General features: G+C 35.3%; 1 protein-coding gene across 1 annotated transcript in view; it reads left to right on the forward strand.

Moving 5' to 3' along the window:
- Positions 1-2,369: 2,369 nt before the first annotated feature.
- LOC117168220 (RNA N6-adenosine-methyltransferase METTL16) overlaps positions 2,370-20,885 on the forward strand; it is a 57,947-nt gene continuing 39,431 nt past the window's right edge. The window contains exons 1-2 of the mRNA XM_033353704.1: positions 2,370-2,505; positions 17,522-17,879. Coding sequence (XP_033209595.1) covers positions 2,421-2,505; positions 17,522-17,879 — 443 coding nt within the window. The 5' untranslated portion in view covers positions 2,370-2,420. The remainder of the gene's footprint in view (positions 2,506-17,521; positions 17,880-20,885) is intronic.

Genomic DNA, 20,885 nt, shown 5'->3' on the forward strand with positions numbered 1-20,885 from the left:
AAATGAGAGACCAAAACAGCATGTCAGTGTCAATAAATGACAAGAAAGAAGGCGGAAATCAGAACATTATTTTTCATGGCATGCTACGCTCTACTTGATAGTGAAAGAAGTAAAGTAAAAACGCTTCCTGGGACACTTCAAATGACATTTTATGTACCTACTATCCTAGGGAAAGAATCAGAGTACTAAGAGATATAAGTTAAAGTCTAATGCGAAGATACGGACAGGGTGCCTGAAAAAGGGATTTTATATTACAAATTCTTGGTTTGGGCATAAAATGGTCCAGGCGTATACTTCGTGCAGAGAATGGATTCGAACGAAGTTAAGGGCAATTATGTTATATTTGTCAATTATTCCTGTAAATTGAAAAGTAATTTACCTGAAAGTTATGCTAAATATGAAAAATTACTAAGAAATAATGCAGTTACGAATACACAATGCGAAAATTATGTTTTTTTCGAAGTTTTATATCGAAAAAAAGTAACCGAACGAATGTTTCGTTACGTTTCTTTTCGTTCTTTTCTATATAAAGTATAATTAGCACATCATTTTGCCATTTTGTCTTTTTAGCCCCATTATCTTTTAATACTTTTTTCAGGCTAAGCCTAGTTTGTAGGCAAATTATTTTTAATTAATCGAAACAATGCGAAAATATGAAAAAATGCCCCTTGATTTCGTTCGAATCACTGGTGCAGAGGTAAGAATTACTACGTATTAGTTTCAAAAAAGAACCTCGGTCACGGAATGAGGAGAAAGAGAACTCAAAAGACGAATCAAGTGCGAATCTAGATAAAGAACTGGCAGATACCGGAAGAACGAATAGAATTTCAGAATAAGATGAATGAAAATGTAGATGGGATAATTTGTGAGTCACTAATACTTATTACTCAATAAAGATATAAAGGGCGCATGCTCAATTTTTCAGGGAATCATTGTCAAGAAGGCAACTGAAGTGTTGGCATTGCATGGTGGAATGATGAAATTCGCGTAGTCGTTAACGAGAAGAAGTAAGCGTACCTAAGATAGTTAAACATTACAGGTCTCGGTAATGACGTGAGATTTAGATAAAATCAAAGCAGAGGTGGATAAGAAAACGCAAATCGTTTTTGCAAGAAATAAGAAATTAATTTGGAAATTGGTCAAGGGCACTATTAAGGAAAGTAGTAGTACAAAGTTACTCGTGATGAGAAATAGCATAAGTCAAATGGTATATTATACGGACGGAGCAAAATGCGGTTAGAGCGACTTTTGCAAGGAACTATTTAGATATGAAGCTATGGAGCAGAACAAGTGCAATATAAAAGACGATAAGTTGGAAAACCCGCTTGAAAGAATATGTTCCTCTGAGATTATTACTGTATTTAAGAACTTAAAGAATCGTAAGGCTTCTGGTGTGGATGGTATTACCACTGGAATTCTTAAAAGCGGTGACGAGTATTTGCCTGAAGGGTGTGTGAGCTAATGAATATATGTGCTAAAGAGCTATCAATTCACTAAGAACCACAGGAAAAATATATTCAAAATCCTTATTCGTCAGGTTAAGGAAATCACATTAAAAAAGATCTGAGAAGTCCAATGTGGATTTATGCCAGGAAACTCATGTACGGATCAGATATTAAGCTTGAACTGATCACAGAAAAAACTTTGAGGGTAAACAAAAAAGGTGTATGTGCTTTTGTTGACTTTGACAAAGAATTTGATAAAGTGGATAGAATAAAGTTTTGGAAAGTTCTGAAAGAGTATTGAGTCAATGGTTGGCTCCTGAAAGCAATAAAGACAATGTAGGCAGATAGTAAAGTGAGTTAAAGGGTGAATGGACAACCAAGTAACTGGTTTGATATTAGGCTAGGTGTTAGGGAAGGATGTGTTATGTTATCTTAGCTGTTTATTATATTCATGGATAATTGTCTAAGCATGCCCTTCTTCGACAAAGAAGTTGTGAATGTCGGGACAGTGAACGTTCCAGGAACGTTCCAGTGGGCTTTCAAGGGAACCTTCCGTATTGTTATTTTTAACAACAATTATATCTTTAACCGTAAGAGATAGGTAAAAATGGATGTCATTTTTGAATTTTGAGTACCTTATATACTGCATTATGATATGATACCCATATCAGAAACTGACATCGATTTTGACCTATCACTAGCGGATTACACGATATTTAGTTATAATAATAACAATAACGGTAATTTAGGTTTGGAACGTTCCAAAGCGGCGGACATTTTACACATTGCGGGAACGTTCCAGGAACGTTCGGTGCTATTAGAGGAGAGTTGTTCCCAAAAGTACCCTGTGGTATTTGCTTACCCTGTTTTTCAGCTGTAGAACAAATAATATTTTTTTTTAATTTAAAAATATGAACAGGTACAGGTGCTGTTTGTATATACCCATTGCTCTTTGCTAAATTGTACGGATGTAAGATGATTTCTTCAGAAGTTGACCCACAAAGTGTAAAATCTGCTAATGACAATATTCAACGCAATAAAATGCAAGATTTAATCAAAGGTAAGTGGAGAAACTTTCAGCTAATCTTTATAATACATGACTATTAACTATATCAATATAGGACACATGATATCAAAGGCAGCAGCATTTTGACGCATCGCGTTCGTATCTTCATTATGGGTAGGTTCATAGCTAGTAAAATTCATGGGCGAACTCGATGTTGCAAAAAAATGTTGTTATTAAAACGTATTAAAATCGGCAGCTTACAGGATAAAGATATTTTGTGTCCTCATCATGCAAGTTCTTCATTTTAATACATTTAGCTACTTATTTTATTTTTATTACATTTAGATAAGTTAGCCGAGTGTAAGAGAGAAAGCAAAAATGATCGGATTGAGAAATTACTTTTTGCTGGAGAGAAGGGTACTTTAGTTGCAGTCACAGTAAATAGCAGCAGTTTGAAAGTTCGAAATTGTTCACGTCAAAAAAGATGCAAACCATTGCGAAAATAGTGATAAATATGTTAATTCCGACTCCATGCTAGAATAATTTCCTGACATTTTAAGGCTATAATAAATGGAATTTGATTCAGAAGCTTCGCAAAGCCGCTTTTTGCGAAAACCTCATTCGCATGCTCAATTAATTGTATATATTTTAGAGGTCTGCGCCATGAGTTGGATCGGCAGCTTTTTTGTTCGGAACAGGGAGATCTTCCTTGGATTTGATAACTTGATGAATCTAATAACAACAAATATTTAATTTAGTATATGTTCACATATAGAAGATTATACTTCAGTGCTTAACGATATACCTAATCAAAACCACTGAAAAGGTCTTACCACTGAAAGGCATCAACTCTCTTGAAGAACATAAAAGTCATTTGACGTGAAAGAGCCATTTTGCATCCTTCTCATTTGTTCCTCTTGTATTGGATTCGCAAAACGCAATAGGCTCCTTTGCTTTTCTAGTCTATGTGTGTTGTTTTTTTCTTTAATCTTATGATTCTATTTGAGATGACAAGATAAATTTCCAGTACTAAATTCGATCAATATTTCACACTATACTTGAACTTCAACTTTGAGGTTATTTTGACTCCTGTTAATCGCTGATTAACTCGCTAACCAGTCAAAAATCGCCGGTTCAGTTAATTGACTATTAGACTTCTTTAATCATGTTTTAACAGTTGGTGGAACGCAATTTGCTGATTAAACTAAGTCAGTCAATGATTAAAATTTAATCACAATTGGTGGAATCGGCCCTTAAAGTGTTAAAAAGCACATAACTTTCAGAATGTTCATCAAAATTAAAAATCTTATGATGATAATTTACAAGTCTTTTGGTCGTACACAGGAAAGTTTGACAAACATTTCTAAAACTCTTAATTTTTTAAGGAACACCGCAAAAATGTGCATAAAATGTGCATAAAATGGCTCCCAGGCGATTTTGATTAAACTTCGTAAAATTGAAGTTCTCATCGTCTCGATAAAAAGTGTGAATGGGCACAAAGTCCAAAAATATGTTGGTTTTGAGTTACAGCGGGTTAAATATTGAGCTATTGTAACAAATGTAGCTCAATATCTTGAAAACTGCAGTTCAGAGAAAAAACTGTTCCCTATGTAAGTCATTGCGCTCTGAAGAGGAAATGGAAAGGAAGTCATGACCTCTAGACACCGGTCATTTTTCAAGGTATTTCATGGTAAACTTGCCATTTGTTACTAATATTCGGCCAATAAAAACAATATATGGACAGGAAATCAATATATGTGACGTGTGCCGAAGAAAGGGGGCTTACTCTGAAAAGTGAGATTTTTCGCGATGGAAGCGACTTTTAGTATAGAGGCAAGACTCACAAAATCCTCTCTATCCACTTACCACTACATTCTCATGCATATAGCGACGTCGTTGACGCGGCTCACGGACGGGATGTAGATGAGACGCGGAGAAGGAGGGGTGAGTGGTGGGACGTGTTTCACCGGTTTTTCGAGCTCTCGAGCTAAAGTCCGATTTCTCGGGTCTCTAAAAACTCAATTATTAGCAATAATAACACTCGGGAGTTTTTTTATAATTTCATTAAAAAGAATAACCTAAGAACTATCGAAAGGTGTAAAAACCTCGATTGTGATTTTTTTAGAGTAAGCCCCCTTTCTTCGGCACACGTCACATATAGCCAAACATGAGCAGAATCGTCTTCTTGGAACCAACTGTTCATTCCGGCAGCGTCTTTTACGAATTCATGTTGTATTATAGCAGGACCATTATTACGGCCATACTTTTCTGACATCCGTAATAATGATGCTGCTATGTTACAATATGAATTCGTAAGAGTCGCTGACAGAATGAACAGATGGTTCCAATAAGACGATATTGTCAGTGTTAATAGGGGATATGCCAGCAAGCCAGAAGATTCTAACGAATCTCGACGAGTGACAAAATGTAGGTGGATCGTCGAAGCTAGGGACGGACACATCAAATCAATTTTAATATTCTTTCAGCAAGTAGTACATTTTTGTCGGATAGATGGAGCTATCATTAACAGATTCTATCCTTTAATTGCCATGGAAGAAGCTTATGCTGAAATGGCCAATGAATTACTGGAGAAATCTAAGGAACCGAATGTCTTACAAGCACTGGTTGCGGCACAAAACCTAAATAAAAGAAACGCCCAACGATGGGTTCAATTGGATGTGGGCCAATTGTTAGATTTCCCTGTCCTGACTCTTGAATTATTTAAAAAACTCACAGTTGGGGTTCATCGAGTTAAAGTTGCACCTTCTTACTTGCAAGACAAACTGCAAAGAGATAGTGACAAAGAATTCCACATTAACCCATCAGCTGCAGAATTTTTTTTCTGTCGCGGATTTTTAATTTCTTTTCAATGTTTCAACTATATTACATCAAGTTACTTCATCTAATTAGCTAATTTACTATATTAAATAATCACTTAAATATCTAACAATTTAACTTAGTAATTAAAACTTAAAGGATTCAAATAATTTAAAATAGATAAAACGCTTGGTACCATACGGTACGGCCAGCAGCAGATGGGTTAAGATGCTACGAGGGGGTAATCGAGTATAACAACCCGGATTGATAAAAATCAGAGTTTTTTCTCGATTTCGTAACGCGTCTAAGCTTCAACTCTGGATTGCCTATAGACCGAACGGTGACAATGATATGGACGACGGTATCCTAACTTCATTGGCTAGATAATGACATCATCCTGCTTATTTCTTGTCTTTATTGGCTAGATATTTACAACACCCTGCTTATGTCTTGCCTCCATTGGCTAGATATTGACTGACTCTTGCTCATGTCTTGCCTACATTGGCTAGATAATGACAGCATCCTGCTCATGTCTTGCCTTCATTGACTGGATATTGACCAAGCCCTGCTTATAACTTCCCTTCATTGGCTGGATATTTACTAGGTTCTGTTCATTTCTTGTCTTCATTGTCTGGATATTGACTAAGTCTTCCTCACTTATTGCCTTCATTGGCTGGATATTGAATAATTCCTGCTGAAGTCTTGCTTTCATTGCCTAGATATTTACAAAATCCTGATCATGTATTGCCTTCATTGTCTGGATACTGACTAAGTCTTGCTCATGTCTTGCATTCGTTGCTTTGCTATTAATTAACTCTTGATCATATCTTTCCTTCATAAGCTAGATATTGACAACTTCCTGCTCATGTCTTGCCTTCATTGACTGGATGTTGACTAAGTCCTGCTCATGTCTTGCCTTCATTGACTGGATATTGACCAAGCCCTGCTTATAACTTCCCTTCATTTGCTGGATATTGACTAAGTCCTGCTCATTTATTGGCTGGATATTGACTAATTCCTGCTGATATCTTGCTTTCATTGGCTAGATATTTACAACATCCTGGTCATATCTTACCTTCATTGTCTGGATATTGACTGAGTCTTGCTCATGTCTTGCCTTCATTGACTGGATATTGACTAACTCTTGCTCATATCTTGCCTTCATTAGCTAGATATTGACAACATCCTGCTCATGTCTTGCCTTCATTGACTGGATGTTGACTAAGTCCTGCTCATGCTTTCCATCATTGGTTGGATATTGGCTAAGTCCTGCTGATGTCTTGCTTTCATTAGCTAGATATTGACAACAACCTTGTCATGTCTTGTCTTCATTGGCTTGATATGGACTAACCCTTGCAGCGTTAAAAACTTTAAAAATAAAATACCTGTCATTTACATGGGCCGAGGGCGGCTCTAATTGCATTTTCTTTTAGTAGCAGTGAATAAGCGTTCCGTCGGAATCTTAAATAATTTTATCTGGATGCTAGCGCCACGCAGTGGAAATCTCAGACAACAACGCTTCGATGCAAGTGAGAGCAGTCAAGCAGTGTTTTTGAGGTTACGAGACGAGATGTCAGGATGAAAATGAAAGAATTTGTTTAAATTCTCATTTTTTATATTATTCTTATCGGAGAAGGTATTAAATTCGTGTAGAATTAGACACATAAATTATTACATCTATTTATTTACATTTATTTGCCAATTTTGAATTTTATTTTTAAACTTCTCGCATAACATACTACTTGAGCTATTATGGATGCGCTTGAAGTCACCTTCAGCAAAAATTAATGACATTTTTTCAAATTTTGAACGCTTCAAAAAGAAGTAGTGCAATTACTCTGTTTGTTTCTAATTGAAATTTCAACGTAGAATCCGAACTCGGAACTCTTGGTCATATCTTGCCTTCATCGACTAGATATTGACAACATTCTGCTCATGTCTTGCCGTCATTGGCTGGATATTGACTCATTCATGCTCATATCTTGCCTTAATTGGCTATATTTTTCGTGCGGGGTCCTTTGAAAATTCTCTGCATTTGTTAATTTTTGTCTTAAATATCTGGTTGACGAAATTCTTCATTTTGGGACCCTAAAAAAGTATATTTAAGGCTGAATTGATTGTATTAACCTTTCAAAAGTTAGTGCGATGACAACATTCAGGCAACCTAATAGATATACATACAGACAGATATAAAGTACATGTACAGATCGCGACAAAATTTTATTATTTTCGGACTGCGAATGTTGAAACGTGAAGATCCGTTAAAAACTAGAGATCGAAAATTTAGACGACGGCATTACACTCTCATGATTCATACAGTTTTTATGAATTATTTGCAATTGAATGCGCACCAAATGGAGTATTTTAAAAACATATAATATTTATAATATTTCTACTTTAGAGAAAGTCTACTACAAAATTTGTGTCACAGAGCTGGATATAATTAAATACATGCTTACAATCCAATACCTCTTATTGTTTCTTCTCAACAAAACGAAGAATAAAGTAAAGAATAACGATTTGCGAAGTCAGTCAATGCGTTCCTGTCAAAAAAAAACCTTACATTAGTGAGTTCGGCTTCTAAGTCGAATCGAATTAAATTATCCGTACAATCTAAATCACATATATGATATCAGATACTTATCTCCAAAAAGCGTTTTTTACCCTTGATTCCGATACAATTTTTTCTTTTTCTAAACACTCGTGGGAATACACTTTTTCGATGTCTACTATTTTTTGTTTATTTTTTTCTGTATTTCAGATTTTTGTTAATGTTATTTTCTGGACAGTGTGGATTAGTTTTGCATAGTTAAACTATTAAGTTTCTGTGGGTTTTTGTGGGAAAAGGCTAGTCATCCGGCAACCGAAAGGTCTTGGGCTCAATTCTTTGTTCACAGAATATTTTATTTAAAGTCTTATTTTCAAAACTTCTACCTTGTGTTAAGGATGTAAATCATATTCGAAGATTTGGTTGATAACATGTAACAATACAATAGATTTCTGGCATGCGGATGGTAAAACGGAATCTTTTGCTAGAACTGTTAGATAAAAATTATATGAGACGATTTTTTGCTGAAATATCCATCAAAATAAGATTTTACTTTAATAAACGATAACACCAGCCGACAAAAATTAACTTTTTTTGCATTCGAAAACTGGATTGGGTTACTTCAAAGGATTTTGATGTCTTAAAAACGAATCTTTGGTTCATACTTGTCATATATGTTAGGATTCCGAGATATCCCAACTAAAAATTGAAAAAATTGATATTTTCTGCTATATTTTGAAATGTTATAATTAACAATCCACAAAATACATTTCATGGTAAAATTTTAGTTAAAAGTAATTCATAAAATCATGAATTATATTGCCTGATATATCGCTAAGGCTACACGATCTTCCATGATGAGACGCCGGAGAGACTCAGCTAATTCTCTATTCCTACTAAAACCTTAACTTTACCATTTAATCTCTTCTGCCAGTTCCACTATAAGACGCTGCTTCCAACCTGACATCTCAAAATCCTAACTTGCAATCGTTTGCAGATATGTATATATTATGTATTTATGATATGTATATGTATATCTTGCTTGATGTGTGTGTGTGTGTGGGTGTGTGTGTATATCTTATCTATATTGACCAAAAATCGCCTGGATTTTCTACAAGACATCTATTTCATCTGAATTTGTTGCGATTAGAATGAAAAAACCATACTGTTTATACCAGCTATATGCGTGGTTACTCTATAGCTCAGGTGTGTATCGTCTGTGCTCCAAATTTTTAATCACGGTGCAAGATTTTTAATTGAAGGGCCCGATGAAATAACCACCCTAGCGCTCGAACACGTGGAGAAGTATTGTCCGCAGAGAAAATTTTGAAAACTGTTTAAATTTTAGTGTTGACAGTCAATAATTGTAGAGAATTTTATTGCACATCGTTTTTGTATTGCAACCATATTCAAAGGTTGTTTCGTCTTTTAGTTATTCAATGAAAACGGATTTTTTCAACGAAAAGAAAATCAATAACTTTTTGCGTTCAATTCGCCAGATCTTTGCTTGACCCGTGTGGGAAAATGGAAGGGGCTCCCGTTGGGGGGCCCGCATGGATTGCCCTGAAGCCTGCTGGAATCCATGAGGGCAATCCAGGCGGGGTCTCTCATGGAAACATCATGCTAATTCGTATGGGACCAACATGGGCTACCTTCATGGATCCCTCATGGTTGCTATCATAAAAGCCCTTTTGGTTTCTTTTTTGTCAGTGCTGGCACCTGTACTGGCATATATATCTGGGATGATAACACTATTTTGGCTGTCAGTGTTAGGCCAGCACTGGATTTCGCTACTGGCATAGTACTATTCCAATAGAAAATTCACCATGGGTGTCAGTGCTATCTAGTACCGTACTACTATACTCTAAACATATGACAAAAAGGTATCTATAAAACAAATATTAATTGATTGCGAGTATTTTGTATGCAGATATTAATAGTCCTGTTTAGAGTGAATACATACATTACCTTTTCACCATATTACAAATAAAATTTCTAACGCTACGGGGTTTCGAACGTACATAACTATACATAAATCTATCCCCTAACAGTTAGAAGTGCTGACTACTGCGCTAAACCGACAAGTTGAAACTCTCTGAAACAGCCATCCTCATAAGCTACAGTTCAGAAAAGTTAAAGTACCAAATCTTAAGCTCTCTTTTTCCAATTATTTTATTATTGTCCGACGTTATGTAAATGGAAAATACACGCACTGTTAACAGGAATATCAATAAAATAATTATTAAATAAATAATTTAAACCGATTACAATTTTTCTTCGCATAATATTTCGTTTTCCCGTTGTAGACTACTTTACAAATTTTTACAATGACAGGAAATGTAATTTTTTGTGAAGATTTAAATTTTTTAACGACGCAACTCATAAATTTGATCGTGTATTTTGACCATTTCTTAATAATAACATTTTCTAAACTTTCGTGTAAGGTTTGGTCTTTAGGTGTTTTATACTATTTTACAATGTTTAAGATTGACATAAAATTTACATTTTTCTGAACATATAAAATTTTTCATAAAGATGGAACTTACAATTCTTTTCTTTTAAAAAAAGCAGGAAAAAAGTGGTTTTCGAGACAGTTGAATTCATTTTCTTTAAATTTTTAGAACGCATGAACCATATTTTTAAACGTATTTTTTATGTCTATTTTTAAGATACAAAATATTCACCCTTCCGACTTAGAAATTGGAATCGTTGATCCTTGAGGGCAACCTATTGTCAGAGTTCGAATTTCAAAAAAGTGTCATCGAATTATTGTCAGAAATTCACTGTTTGTAAGTGTGAAATCATGAAACCTTAAAATTTGTGGTGTCCAAAAAATATTTACCCTTTGGACTTTAAATTTTATCGTTCATCCGTGAGGGCAAATGAGCTGGGTGCCCTGCGGGGGCCTCTATGGAACATCCATATTCTCAGACTTCGGATACCTCCGACTTTTAGAGCCTTTACAAAGTTTAAAAAACATTTCAGGGCCGTGTAGTGAATTTAATGGGTTAGTACATGCTCAAATTTTCAAAAAATCTTTTTTTTAAATTTAAGTCACCATATACCCTTAGAAATAAGGTAGAAACCTTCTCTTACCTCCGGGCGTATCGGAAGTGACCGAAAAACGAATTACTCCGCAAGGCCTCGATCGGTCGCAACGCACCATTTTTTGTACTTTAAACTTTAAATGCACTTTTTTGGGGTGGTCGCCACGATTCCAGCCGATCTACTGGACCGATTTCGTCCAACTTTTTTAAAAATTTTTTTAAAAGACTTGGCTATCGTATGACACTCGTCTTGATTTTCCATTAACATTTAATAACAGTTTGACACAGTAAATGTTGAAAAAACGGAAACAAACGAAACTTTTTTTAAAATTCACTATTTGTTTATTTATTAATATTTATTAATGATTGAGGCTCATAGGATAGCCACTTATGGACTCTTTAAGAACCAATTGTGTTTTTGTATTTCAGATGATCCGAATTTGAGATAGCATGGCGATCGTTTTTTCACATGGCTTCTTCACATCGCCCGTATCTCTGCCAAATAATAAAAAATGACCTTTTTTTCGCTAGTTAAATTTAGGCCCTACAATATAATAAATAATTCCGAATGTCTATTTAAAATATATGCAAAAAAATTATTGAACAAAAGGTCCTTGAATTATACTACCCCCTTAAAAATTATTTTCTTTGAAATCTTGGATGCTTATATACAAATGAAACAGTTGAGTGAGGAAGTTTCAAATTTTCACAACTTCCAGTGAGAAAAATGTTCCTTAGGGATCAAAGAAGTTTTTCGAACAAGTTTTAGATCTTTTTTCATAACGGGAAAAAAGTTGATTTGAACATTATGTACTGTGTGTTGCGCTTGTCGTACGCCAAGGTACGTCAAGCCGCCGCGCTATGTTTACGCGATCAGAGTCGAGTTCAGTATGCCGTACATAATGACTAGTATGACTAGTTGTTCGAAAGACGGAACGTCACAAAGTGGGACATAATCGCGGAAAGCTGGCCAAATGTATAAAATGTTAATAAAATTGGCCAAATTCTGTTACACGCGGGTACTTTTACATTTTTGGGTCACTGATTACGAATCCGATGTCATCCAATACATAGAGCGAAGAAAGAAGTCTTAAAAGATCTGGTCTTACTTTCACTACTAATATATTCGGTGTGCTTTTACTTACAAAATTTATGGAAATTAGCTGCAGAGACTTGCAGACGCGGTTTCAATTAAATTAAATTATATACAGAGTGTCTCTTTTATCTTGATACATCTAAATGTCTCAAGAAATACGCATCTCACAAAAATAACGTCTAGAGCAAAAACTTTTTATTTTCGAGAGGGACAAGCGACCCAGCAACAACTTACCCCACACCCCATTCCTGAGGGGGCGGGAGAAATAAATTAAAAAATTCAAATGGGTGTGTTTAATTTTTCTTGCAGATTTAGGTTTTCCATAAAAAAATACGTAAGTTTTATTTTATTTTAAAAATTTTTGATTCGCGCCAAATTGTTCAATTATTTTATAGGTTTTACATGGTTTGTTATGGCAAATTGTCTATACGATAACTTATCATTCACTGTTATCCCATACTGGATCCGCCTTTTTGTTTTTTAAGTTTTTGGCATCGGATTCGTAATCAGTGACCCAAAAAATGTAGAAGTAACCCGCGAGTAACGTAATTTGGCCAATTCTATGAACATCGTATATTTTTAGCCAGCTTATCGCGATTTTTTTCCACTGTGGTTCGAAACACTATATTCGAACAAAGTTCTCAGTGAATATTTCAACAAATTAATAAAAAATACGTGAGATCTTTGATCAATAATGAACCCAGTGTATTTATTTGGGCCTTCATAGTTTATGTTCTAACAGATCAGAAGTAGGACATAACCTCTTCAAATGGAAAATGGGACTGTGAAATATTTCGTCTGAGATTCGATTCCATGTGCCACGTTTTTGTGTTTTCGATTCAACCATTTTTTGATCAACTTTGAGCGTTTCCTATCATTGTTTATTACGAAATATCGATCCAAAAGTGACATAAATAAGGGCACAAGTAACAGTAAGTGGTTAATTTTATCTTTCGACATCTATGGCGGTCTCGATGCGAGAGGTGAGTCATGAAGGCCCAATAGGCACACAAGTCCCTAAAGTTGACCTATGGACTTGCCCACTGGGGAATAGCGTATATGTGTATGTAGCGTTTGTGCGAATGCGCGCGCGTGTGTGTGTGATCACATTAAAACAAAACAAGATTTTCTTTCCATAAAAATATTGTGCAAAACGTATATCTTTCACCCCTTCGTCCTTGAAAATAAAATGAGTCTGCGAAATTTAATGGAAGATTGATAATCTTATCAATAGAACGATATGTGTGGAAAAAAACTGATGGAACGAATGATGATGCTGATTTTAGAGGATAATCACAGAAGAGATAAAGCGCTGGAGAGGATTTTATAAAAAGTGACAAGGGAATCTTCAATTAAAGAAACAAAAGAAAAATCGTTCTCACACTCCTTCTATATAATGCCAGGTCTATCTAATCTGACAATCTAGTGGCCAAATGGAACCGAATGAAGGATAGAACGCAAAAAAAAAGGAGAGTCGCTCTCGGCTTATTTTCATGAAAAAGCTCGCTTAGGTAAAATCTTAGGCTTGAGTGAAGAAGAAGCCAAGAAACAAATTTGAATAAGTTTATGGTCTAGAGATTTGTGTGCATCCATGTCCGTCAAGGCACACACCTATCTAGGCGATTTGCTCCATGCTCTACAAAAAAAGGAATGAATACGCGAAAAACTAAACTAGAGAATTCGATACGCTACAGAGATAGCAAAAAGTAAACTGGATGATGGGATCACAGAACTAAGAGAGAAGCCACGAGTGAAGTTGGGAAGACAAAGCGAATATATCCTGGAGGACTACAAGCGATACAAACCCAGTTAAACGACCACCCCTTTGGAATGCTAAAGGCGAGTTTAAGTGCTATATCTGCCAGAATTTTGAATATATTTTAGAGGATTGTCCTGATGCTTCTAAGGAAATCATCTGCACTATTTTCAAGGCAATAAACAATGAACAAGTAGGAAGTAAAAACGAAATTGACACAAAAAACTTCGCTAAAAGGTCTTGGACCGGATCACTTCAAGGTCTATCCGGTCAGAGAATTTGTTGCTCGAATAATCGTCGCTGGAGGTCAAGCGGAAGACGTTCCTGTGTGTGTGGTTCCAGACCTACACTGAACTACCTCACATCAACTACTATAAGCGAGGCGACGAACTTGTATTTGAAGAACGAGAGGATGCGCCTTACATCAAAATGAACATCGGAGAGAAGAATCTGGAAATCAACTTAACGGAAGGTAGTAAGATTCCTGCCAACTCGATCCATTTTATGTCAACCGTACGAGATGATGATAAGCATATTCTTCATGTTATAAACTTCAATTCCAAAGAGCTTATATTTACAAGAACAATAGAACTATGTGAACTAAAAGAAATCAATAATATAAATACACCAGGGAGAAAACTGGTTACCAGAAAAGAACTAGACTTGGACGATGATCAACCAGAACCGATAGTAACTGTCCTTATTGGAATCTTAAGTATGCATAGAACGACGATTTCTAAAGAAATTTACAAGTTGGATGTATTGACCTAATGGAGATGGAAATAACAGATATTCCGAAAGGAAACTAGTGCAACAAAATGCGTACACTTCTAGCAACGACGAACGTCTTAAAGTGCGCAAAATTCTAGGCGAGTTCAGAAGAAACTGAATGGTATTAGCTACTAATTCTTCCTACCCCAGTTCTGTTTTCCTTGCGAAGAAGTAAAACGGTGAAGATCGACTAGTTATAGACTTAAGAAGATTGAATTCTCAGTCAGAACGGATGAGTTTTTCTTTATCCAACCAAGATGATATCCTTAGCTTATTGAGTGGACGCAAACTGTTCATCGGCATAGTTTTCTTACATTGTTACCTATAAGTACCAGCATCAGCTGAAAGTCATGAAAAGACGACATTCATAACATCCGAAGAGATCGGCGAATTCTCCCGCATGGTCTTTGGACTCATAAATGCGCCGCTTTACTTCAGAAAACTGATTCAGAGGGTATTGGGACCACTTTAAAAACATGTAGTATTATTTTATTTCGACGATATAGTCGTAGCTGGTCCAAATTGTACGGAATTGAGAGAACGACTCATATTCGCTTTAGAGGCGCTTAACGCAGCAGGATTTACGGTTAACCCGTCTGAGTGTCAGTTCCTAAACGTGGATCTCTAGTGATTCACAAAGTATTACATAGCAAAACCTACGGCATTGCTGATCTTATAGTTGATAAATCCGGGCGAAGATACGCCAATACATCTGATGTTAGCCAATAAAGCGTTCGGAGACGAGTTTATAGACGACGGTAGAGATGCAGACTACGTCAATCACGAATCAAACCCTCAAGATATAAACCTGGAAAGCAACGACGCAGAACAATCTAGTGCAATTAGTGAAGTGATGTAATAAATATTCTCGAGGGCCAGAAATTATAGGTTGGCTGAATGTTATATATTGTTATCATCGCTTATTTTATACACTTTAATTTATTCAAGGTCATTATAGTGCACTCTATCGGCGAGAAAATGGTAGGCATCTGCCTTTGAAGCTTAACAACTCAGCCAAAAGAAATGCTAGCGCAATAAAAAAAATAGTCATATGAAAGCTAGAAGTGTTCTACGTAAATGAGCTTGAACACGTTTATGTAAAAAAATGTGTGCTTTGCAAACTGAAAAATGTAAAAAAAGTAAGGATTTTCGGGCTCATTTAAGAACAGTGAAGTTTAAAGCACATTTCATATACAAGGGGTAGATTCTGTAAGGCTCATGCCTTTCATCGACCCGTGGTTCTGAATCCTTGGGTGGCACCTGGCACATCCTCGGCAGCAAAAAAAGGGTCCAGGCTGGTTTCTGGCACTTGTTTTCCAACCAAAAAAAAATATCTAAAGACATCGCGATTTTCACAAAAAAGAAGACTATCACATCCTTCTGGGTGATTGAAAATAATTACAGAACCTATCCGTTACAGCTTGCAGTATGAATCGCTTTATCATCTTTATTAGAACTGAAGATAATATAGTTGTACATTTTTGTACTTCTAAGCAACAATTTTTGTTATTTCTCAAATTTCTCAACTACAATTTGTTCACAACAGTTTTCCTCATACTCATGAATTTTTTCAAATTTTTCCGATTGCCCCTTGTACAAGAAATAATGCTCTACACTTGTGACTGTTCTTAAATGTACCCGAAAATCCTTACCTTTTTACATATTTCAGTCTGCGAAGCACAAAAAAAATGTTACATAAACGTCTTCAAGCTCATTTACATAGAACAATTTTAGCTTTCATATGAATATTTTTTTAACGCGTTGGCATTTTGTTTGGCTGAGTCGATATGATTCAAATGCAGATGTCTACCCTTTTCTCGCCGATAGTAGTTGTTGTTCGAGAAACGGAACGTCAAAAAACTATAAGAAAGTGCTAAGTGTAATATTTTAACGAACTAATCCAAAATACATGAGACCTTTAATAAATCATAGACCCCGAGTGATTATTTAGGCCCTCATAGCTTATGTTCTAACAAATGCAAAAACATACTGAATTTTTTGATTGAAAAATTCTGTTTTCACTAAATAACTTACAAACAAAAAGTCTTTAGAATTTGGTTTCCATACAAAAAAGATGCGCATAAAAATTGTCTACAAGTATTTGCTGTCAACGCTACAATTTCAACAATTTTCAAAATTTGCTCGGCGGACAATACTTCTTCGCATGTTCAAGCGCTAAGGTGATTATTGTATTCGGCCCTTTAATTGTTATAAGTGAGCCCGTTAATTAGTAAATTTTCGAACGACGCTTTCGAAGAGTATGAACAATGGTTTATATTTAATAAAATTAAGGCAAACAACAACTGGAATTTAAATATTAAAATCAAAAATGTATGTATCGTTTTTCATCGTACGACCTTGCTTTAGCTCTACTTCTGTCCACGCGACGTTGTGGAAGTGGTTGAATTTCGATCTATCATTTTTGATCGGTATAAGCTCCACCAATCGTAAGAATTTATTTAAATAAATGGTAACTTTAGTTTTTATACGATTTGCTATATTGTCATTCATGAGTAAGGAACCCCTGTCAATATAAAACCACGCCTTCTTCCTAATGTTCCCCCTTGAGATATACGCTATTTTGCATTAAAATTGGATTCCAATTCCAATACATCGTAAACTTAATAATTTAATTTGTTTGTCAAGTTTAAAAAATAAAGTTAGAATACTAGTGTTGGAGTTAATTTTTGAAATAGTGTTCATTTATCGTGATTCTCTTGGTAGCAAAGATATTAATATTACTATTTAAAACACTATAATACAAGGCGAGTTTTTTTCAAAGCTTCTTACGCCATCTTTTAGTACGCCTTTTAGGTTAGGATATCTAGAAATACTGACGTATAGGACAAATTTAGTCAACAGATTCGTTTTTAGAACATAATAATCCTTCGGGGTCCCCTAGCAATAAAACCATTTCGCGTGAAATGTTAGTTATCTAGTTATGTGCAAAAACCTTTCGATTCTCGATATATCCCAGCGGAGTTATGGACCATTTATAAATTTAATAATTATTCAAAAATTTGTATTTTTTACAGTGGTTTCTGTGCTTAAAGAAACAATCCTCGCCGAATTATTGGACGAAAAAGAAAACTACTCTTTTGTGATGTGTAATCCTCCTTTCTTCAAAGCCGAGGGTGATTCAGAAAAGACACCCAAACGTCTTCCTCCACGAAATGCCCCAACTGGAAACAAATCTGAGTTAGTAGTTGAAGGTGGAGAAATAGCTTTTATCATGAAGCTTATTGATGACAGCATTTTGCTACAGGAACGAGTGCAGATTTACACTACCATGATAGGTCTAAAAACCAGTTTAGTCTTTTTGAAATCAGAACTAAAAAGTCGGAATATTGCGAATGCCACATGGACTGAATTTTGCCAAGGATTTACAAAAAGGTGAATACATGGTTTCTTTCACTACCTGACAAGTATTCTAAAAACAGCAAGTAAAGTTTCATCTAACGTTGAATGAAATACAAAATTGGGCTTTCTCAGTTTTTATTGGCAAGCAGAGTATATACGGATCGATCCGGGGAATTATGGATCAATTAGGTATTAATTTTTTGGCCGCTGAAATTATTTTTTATCACGGGTAAAAGATAAGAAAATGTTGATTGTGGAAGCGGGCAACTTAATCTCGAAAAACGTTTTGCTGATGGAAGTTGAAAGATTTTGACCTTCACTGGGATCGGAACATGTTACTTTTTAGTAATTTGATCATTTTTGTATCCGTGATTCCTCTTATATTATTTTTAGTCTGTTTTTTAAGAGGTCTAAATTACTAGTTAAGACAAGAAGAAAGAAGAATGTGCAGGTAACGTTTTTTTTAAAAAGGAGAATAATTATTTTCAAAATTTTGCATAATTCAGGTTTTGAATTTGGTTCACACTTAAGGACATGTGATGCTTCTTCATGTGGTCAATCGGGAACAGTGCTCCCGGATTTTTTTTCCACAAAAATGAAAATTTTTTGAAACTGAATTCGAAGATGCTATAAAATATCGTAACGGATGTCCCCAGACTCTTTTTTGAGGTATAAGAACAAACAAAAATGATTGTGTTAAATAAAAGTGTTATGCGTGTACTTCGTGCATGTGCACTATTTTAAGGCTAGGATCATTTTTCAGCTTTCTGTCATTCCGATAATGTAGGCCTCTGTCGTACCGATGCTGTCGGTAACACTTAAGAATAATTATAGGAGAGTATTGTAATACACAACTTCGAAATACACACACACACATCAATTTAGCCAAATTAAATTTTTTTTTAATTAACCCACAAAAAAGTTCGCGGGACGTCCGTTATCATGTTCGTTATCATTTCCCAGATTTTGAAGATAAAATCTTTATTATTATAGGAAAAAAGCCGAGGGAATCTAGCACTGATAAAATCGAGACTAATTCCTACCCAGCAAACATGTTATGTAACTGTTAAGTAACAAAGGGGTAACATTGTCATATCTGATGATATAGCAAACGTTATGGTTCAGTGACATACTGACTCTATAACTGGAAGGTCACAATGTTGAGTAACACTGTTACCGAATGTAGATGTACCCGTTCCATAACAAAAAACCTGTAACCATACTGTAAGAGTGTGACGTAAATTTTATAGAAACTGATTCTAACATTTGTTCTGTAATTTGGTTACATGCATGAACTATAACAATTTAGTCACACTGTTACGTAAGTGCGCTGGAACGGCGTTACGATGTGGTACTGTAAGTTTATTTATTTATTTATTTACATTCGCTTTCCCTGCGGTCTGGTTAGGACCATTAGTGGGTAACATGATAATGGATAATTGGACTTGTAATTCTTATAACATAGTGAAAACGGAGAATGACTTAACAATGATATCGTTATATATAGGACTATGACTAGACTTAGAACTAAAAAAGAAGAACAGTTCAATAAAAATAAAAATTAAAGAGATCATGTTCGATAAGAGAAATAAAATTAATCTATAGTCCAATAACAAAAAATGGTGTCATAAAATTCAATGCATTTTGGTTTTTATAGCGAGGATTTAAAATAAATGGTCGTCGCCTAACAATGTTTTGTCTTAATTCTGTATCGAGTATGTTTCACGTATGTCTAGTATGACTTATGTATTCATTGACAATTCTTACAAGTTTTGTTTTTGGTAACGTAGGGAGGTCGATGTCAACCGTACTACAATTAAAAATATTATTGATGTTAGTACACATAGTATAAATAGGTGCACGCTGGCCAACAACAAGTTTAGGAATCGGTACTGTGAAGGGGACGTAGTTACGCGACGCTGTTCTGGGTACATGGAATAATATTTGTTGGAGGATACAGTGTACGTGGACTTCTGAGGCTACGATCTTGAACATACAGAGACAAGATGCAAATAGACGTTCAGACAATTTGAGAAAATCAAATTTCTCACAAATATTTAAATAATCAGAGCCGCGTGATGGATAGAAACCTTCCGTTTTGTAGACAAGGTACTTCATGAATCTTTTTTAGATATCCTCTATTTGGTCTGAGTAATTTGCGTGGATAGGATTCCATATATGTGACGCATATTCTAATCTAGATCGGACCATAGCATTATACAAAAGTGTAATGGTGTAGGTGTTTTGAAAGTATTTTGTCGACCTAATGATAAAACCTAGAGTCCTTGAAGCTGTTGAGACCATTGCCTGAATTTGACCGGAAAATAATAATTTAGGGTCGAAAATTAGCCCCAGGTCACGTGTAGTGAATACGTGTAGAAGAGTGAATCACGTGTAGAGTATGCTTTATAATCCTAAAGATTTTAAAATCATCTGCATATTTGAGGAAATGAGAATATTTGTTATCTCCTACGTCATTAACATAAATGTCAAACAGAGGTGAACCTAATGTTGATTCTTGGGGCACGCCAGACATGGAGGAATAAATATAAGATGCATATCCTCTATATTTTACCTGATTTTTCCTGTTTGATAAATAATTTAATAGTAGGGGCGTTATGTTGTCAGGTATTTCAATATTTTCCATTTCAGAATTTTATGATCTATCCTGTCGAAAGCCTTTTAGAAAACCGTATAAATGACATCTGCTTGATAGTTATTCTGTAAAGCCTCATTTACAAATTGGAAAAACAAACAAGTTTTGTGATTGTAGATCTTTTTTGCACACACCCGTGTTGTTGTTCTGCGAGGTACCGGGAAAAAGAAGATTGTAAGACTTCACTATTTAAAAGAATATGTGTTGCTTGCATTAAAGGGGGCTAAGGGAGGGCAATCGGTTGCTGAAGTATCCAGGAAATACAAAGTCCCTGAGCCCACTATAAGAGCAAAAAATACAATAAATATGCAGACGAGAAGCCTGGGACTGCAACCGTACTAAATAACGAAGAAGAGTACGATTTAGTCAACGAAACCTCAATT

This window comes from Belonocnema kinseyi, chromosome 1 (genome assembly GCF_010883055.1).
Source record: "Belonocnema kinseyi isolate 2016_QV_RU_SX_M_011 chromosome 1, B_treatae_v1, whole genome shotgun sequence".
NCBI classification, from domain to species: domain Eukaryota; kingdom Metazoa; phylum Arthropoda; class Insecta; order Hymenoptera; family Cynipidae; genus Belonocnema; species Belonocnema kinseyi.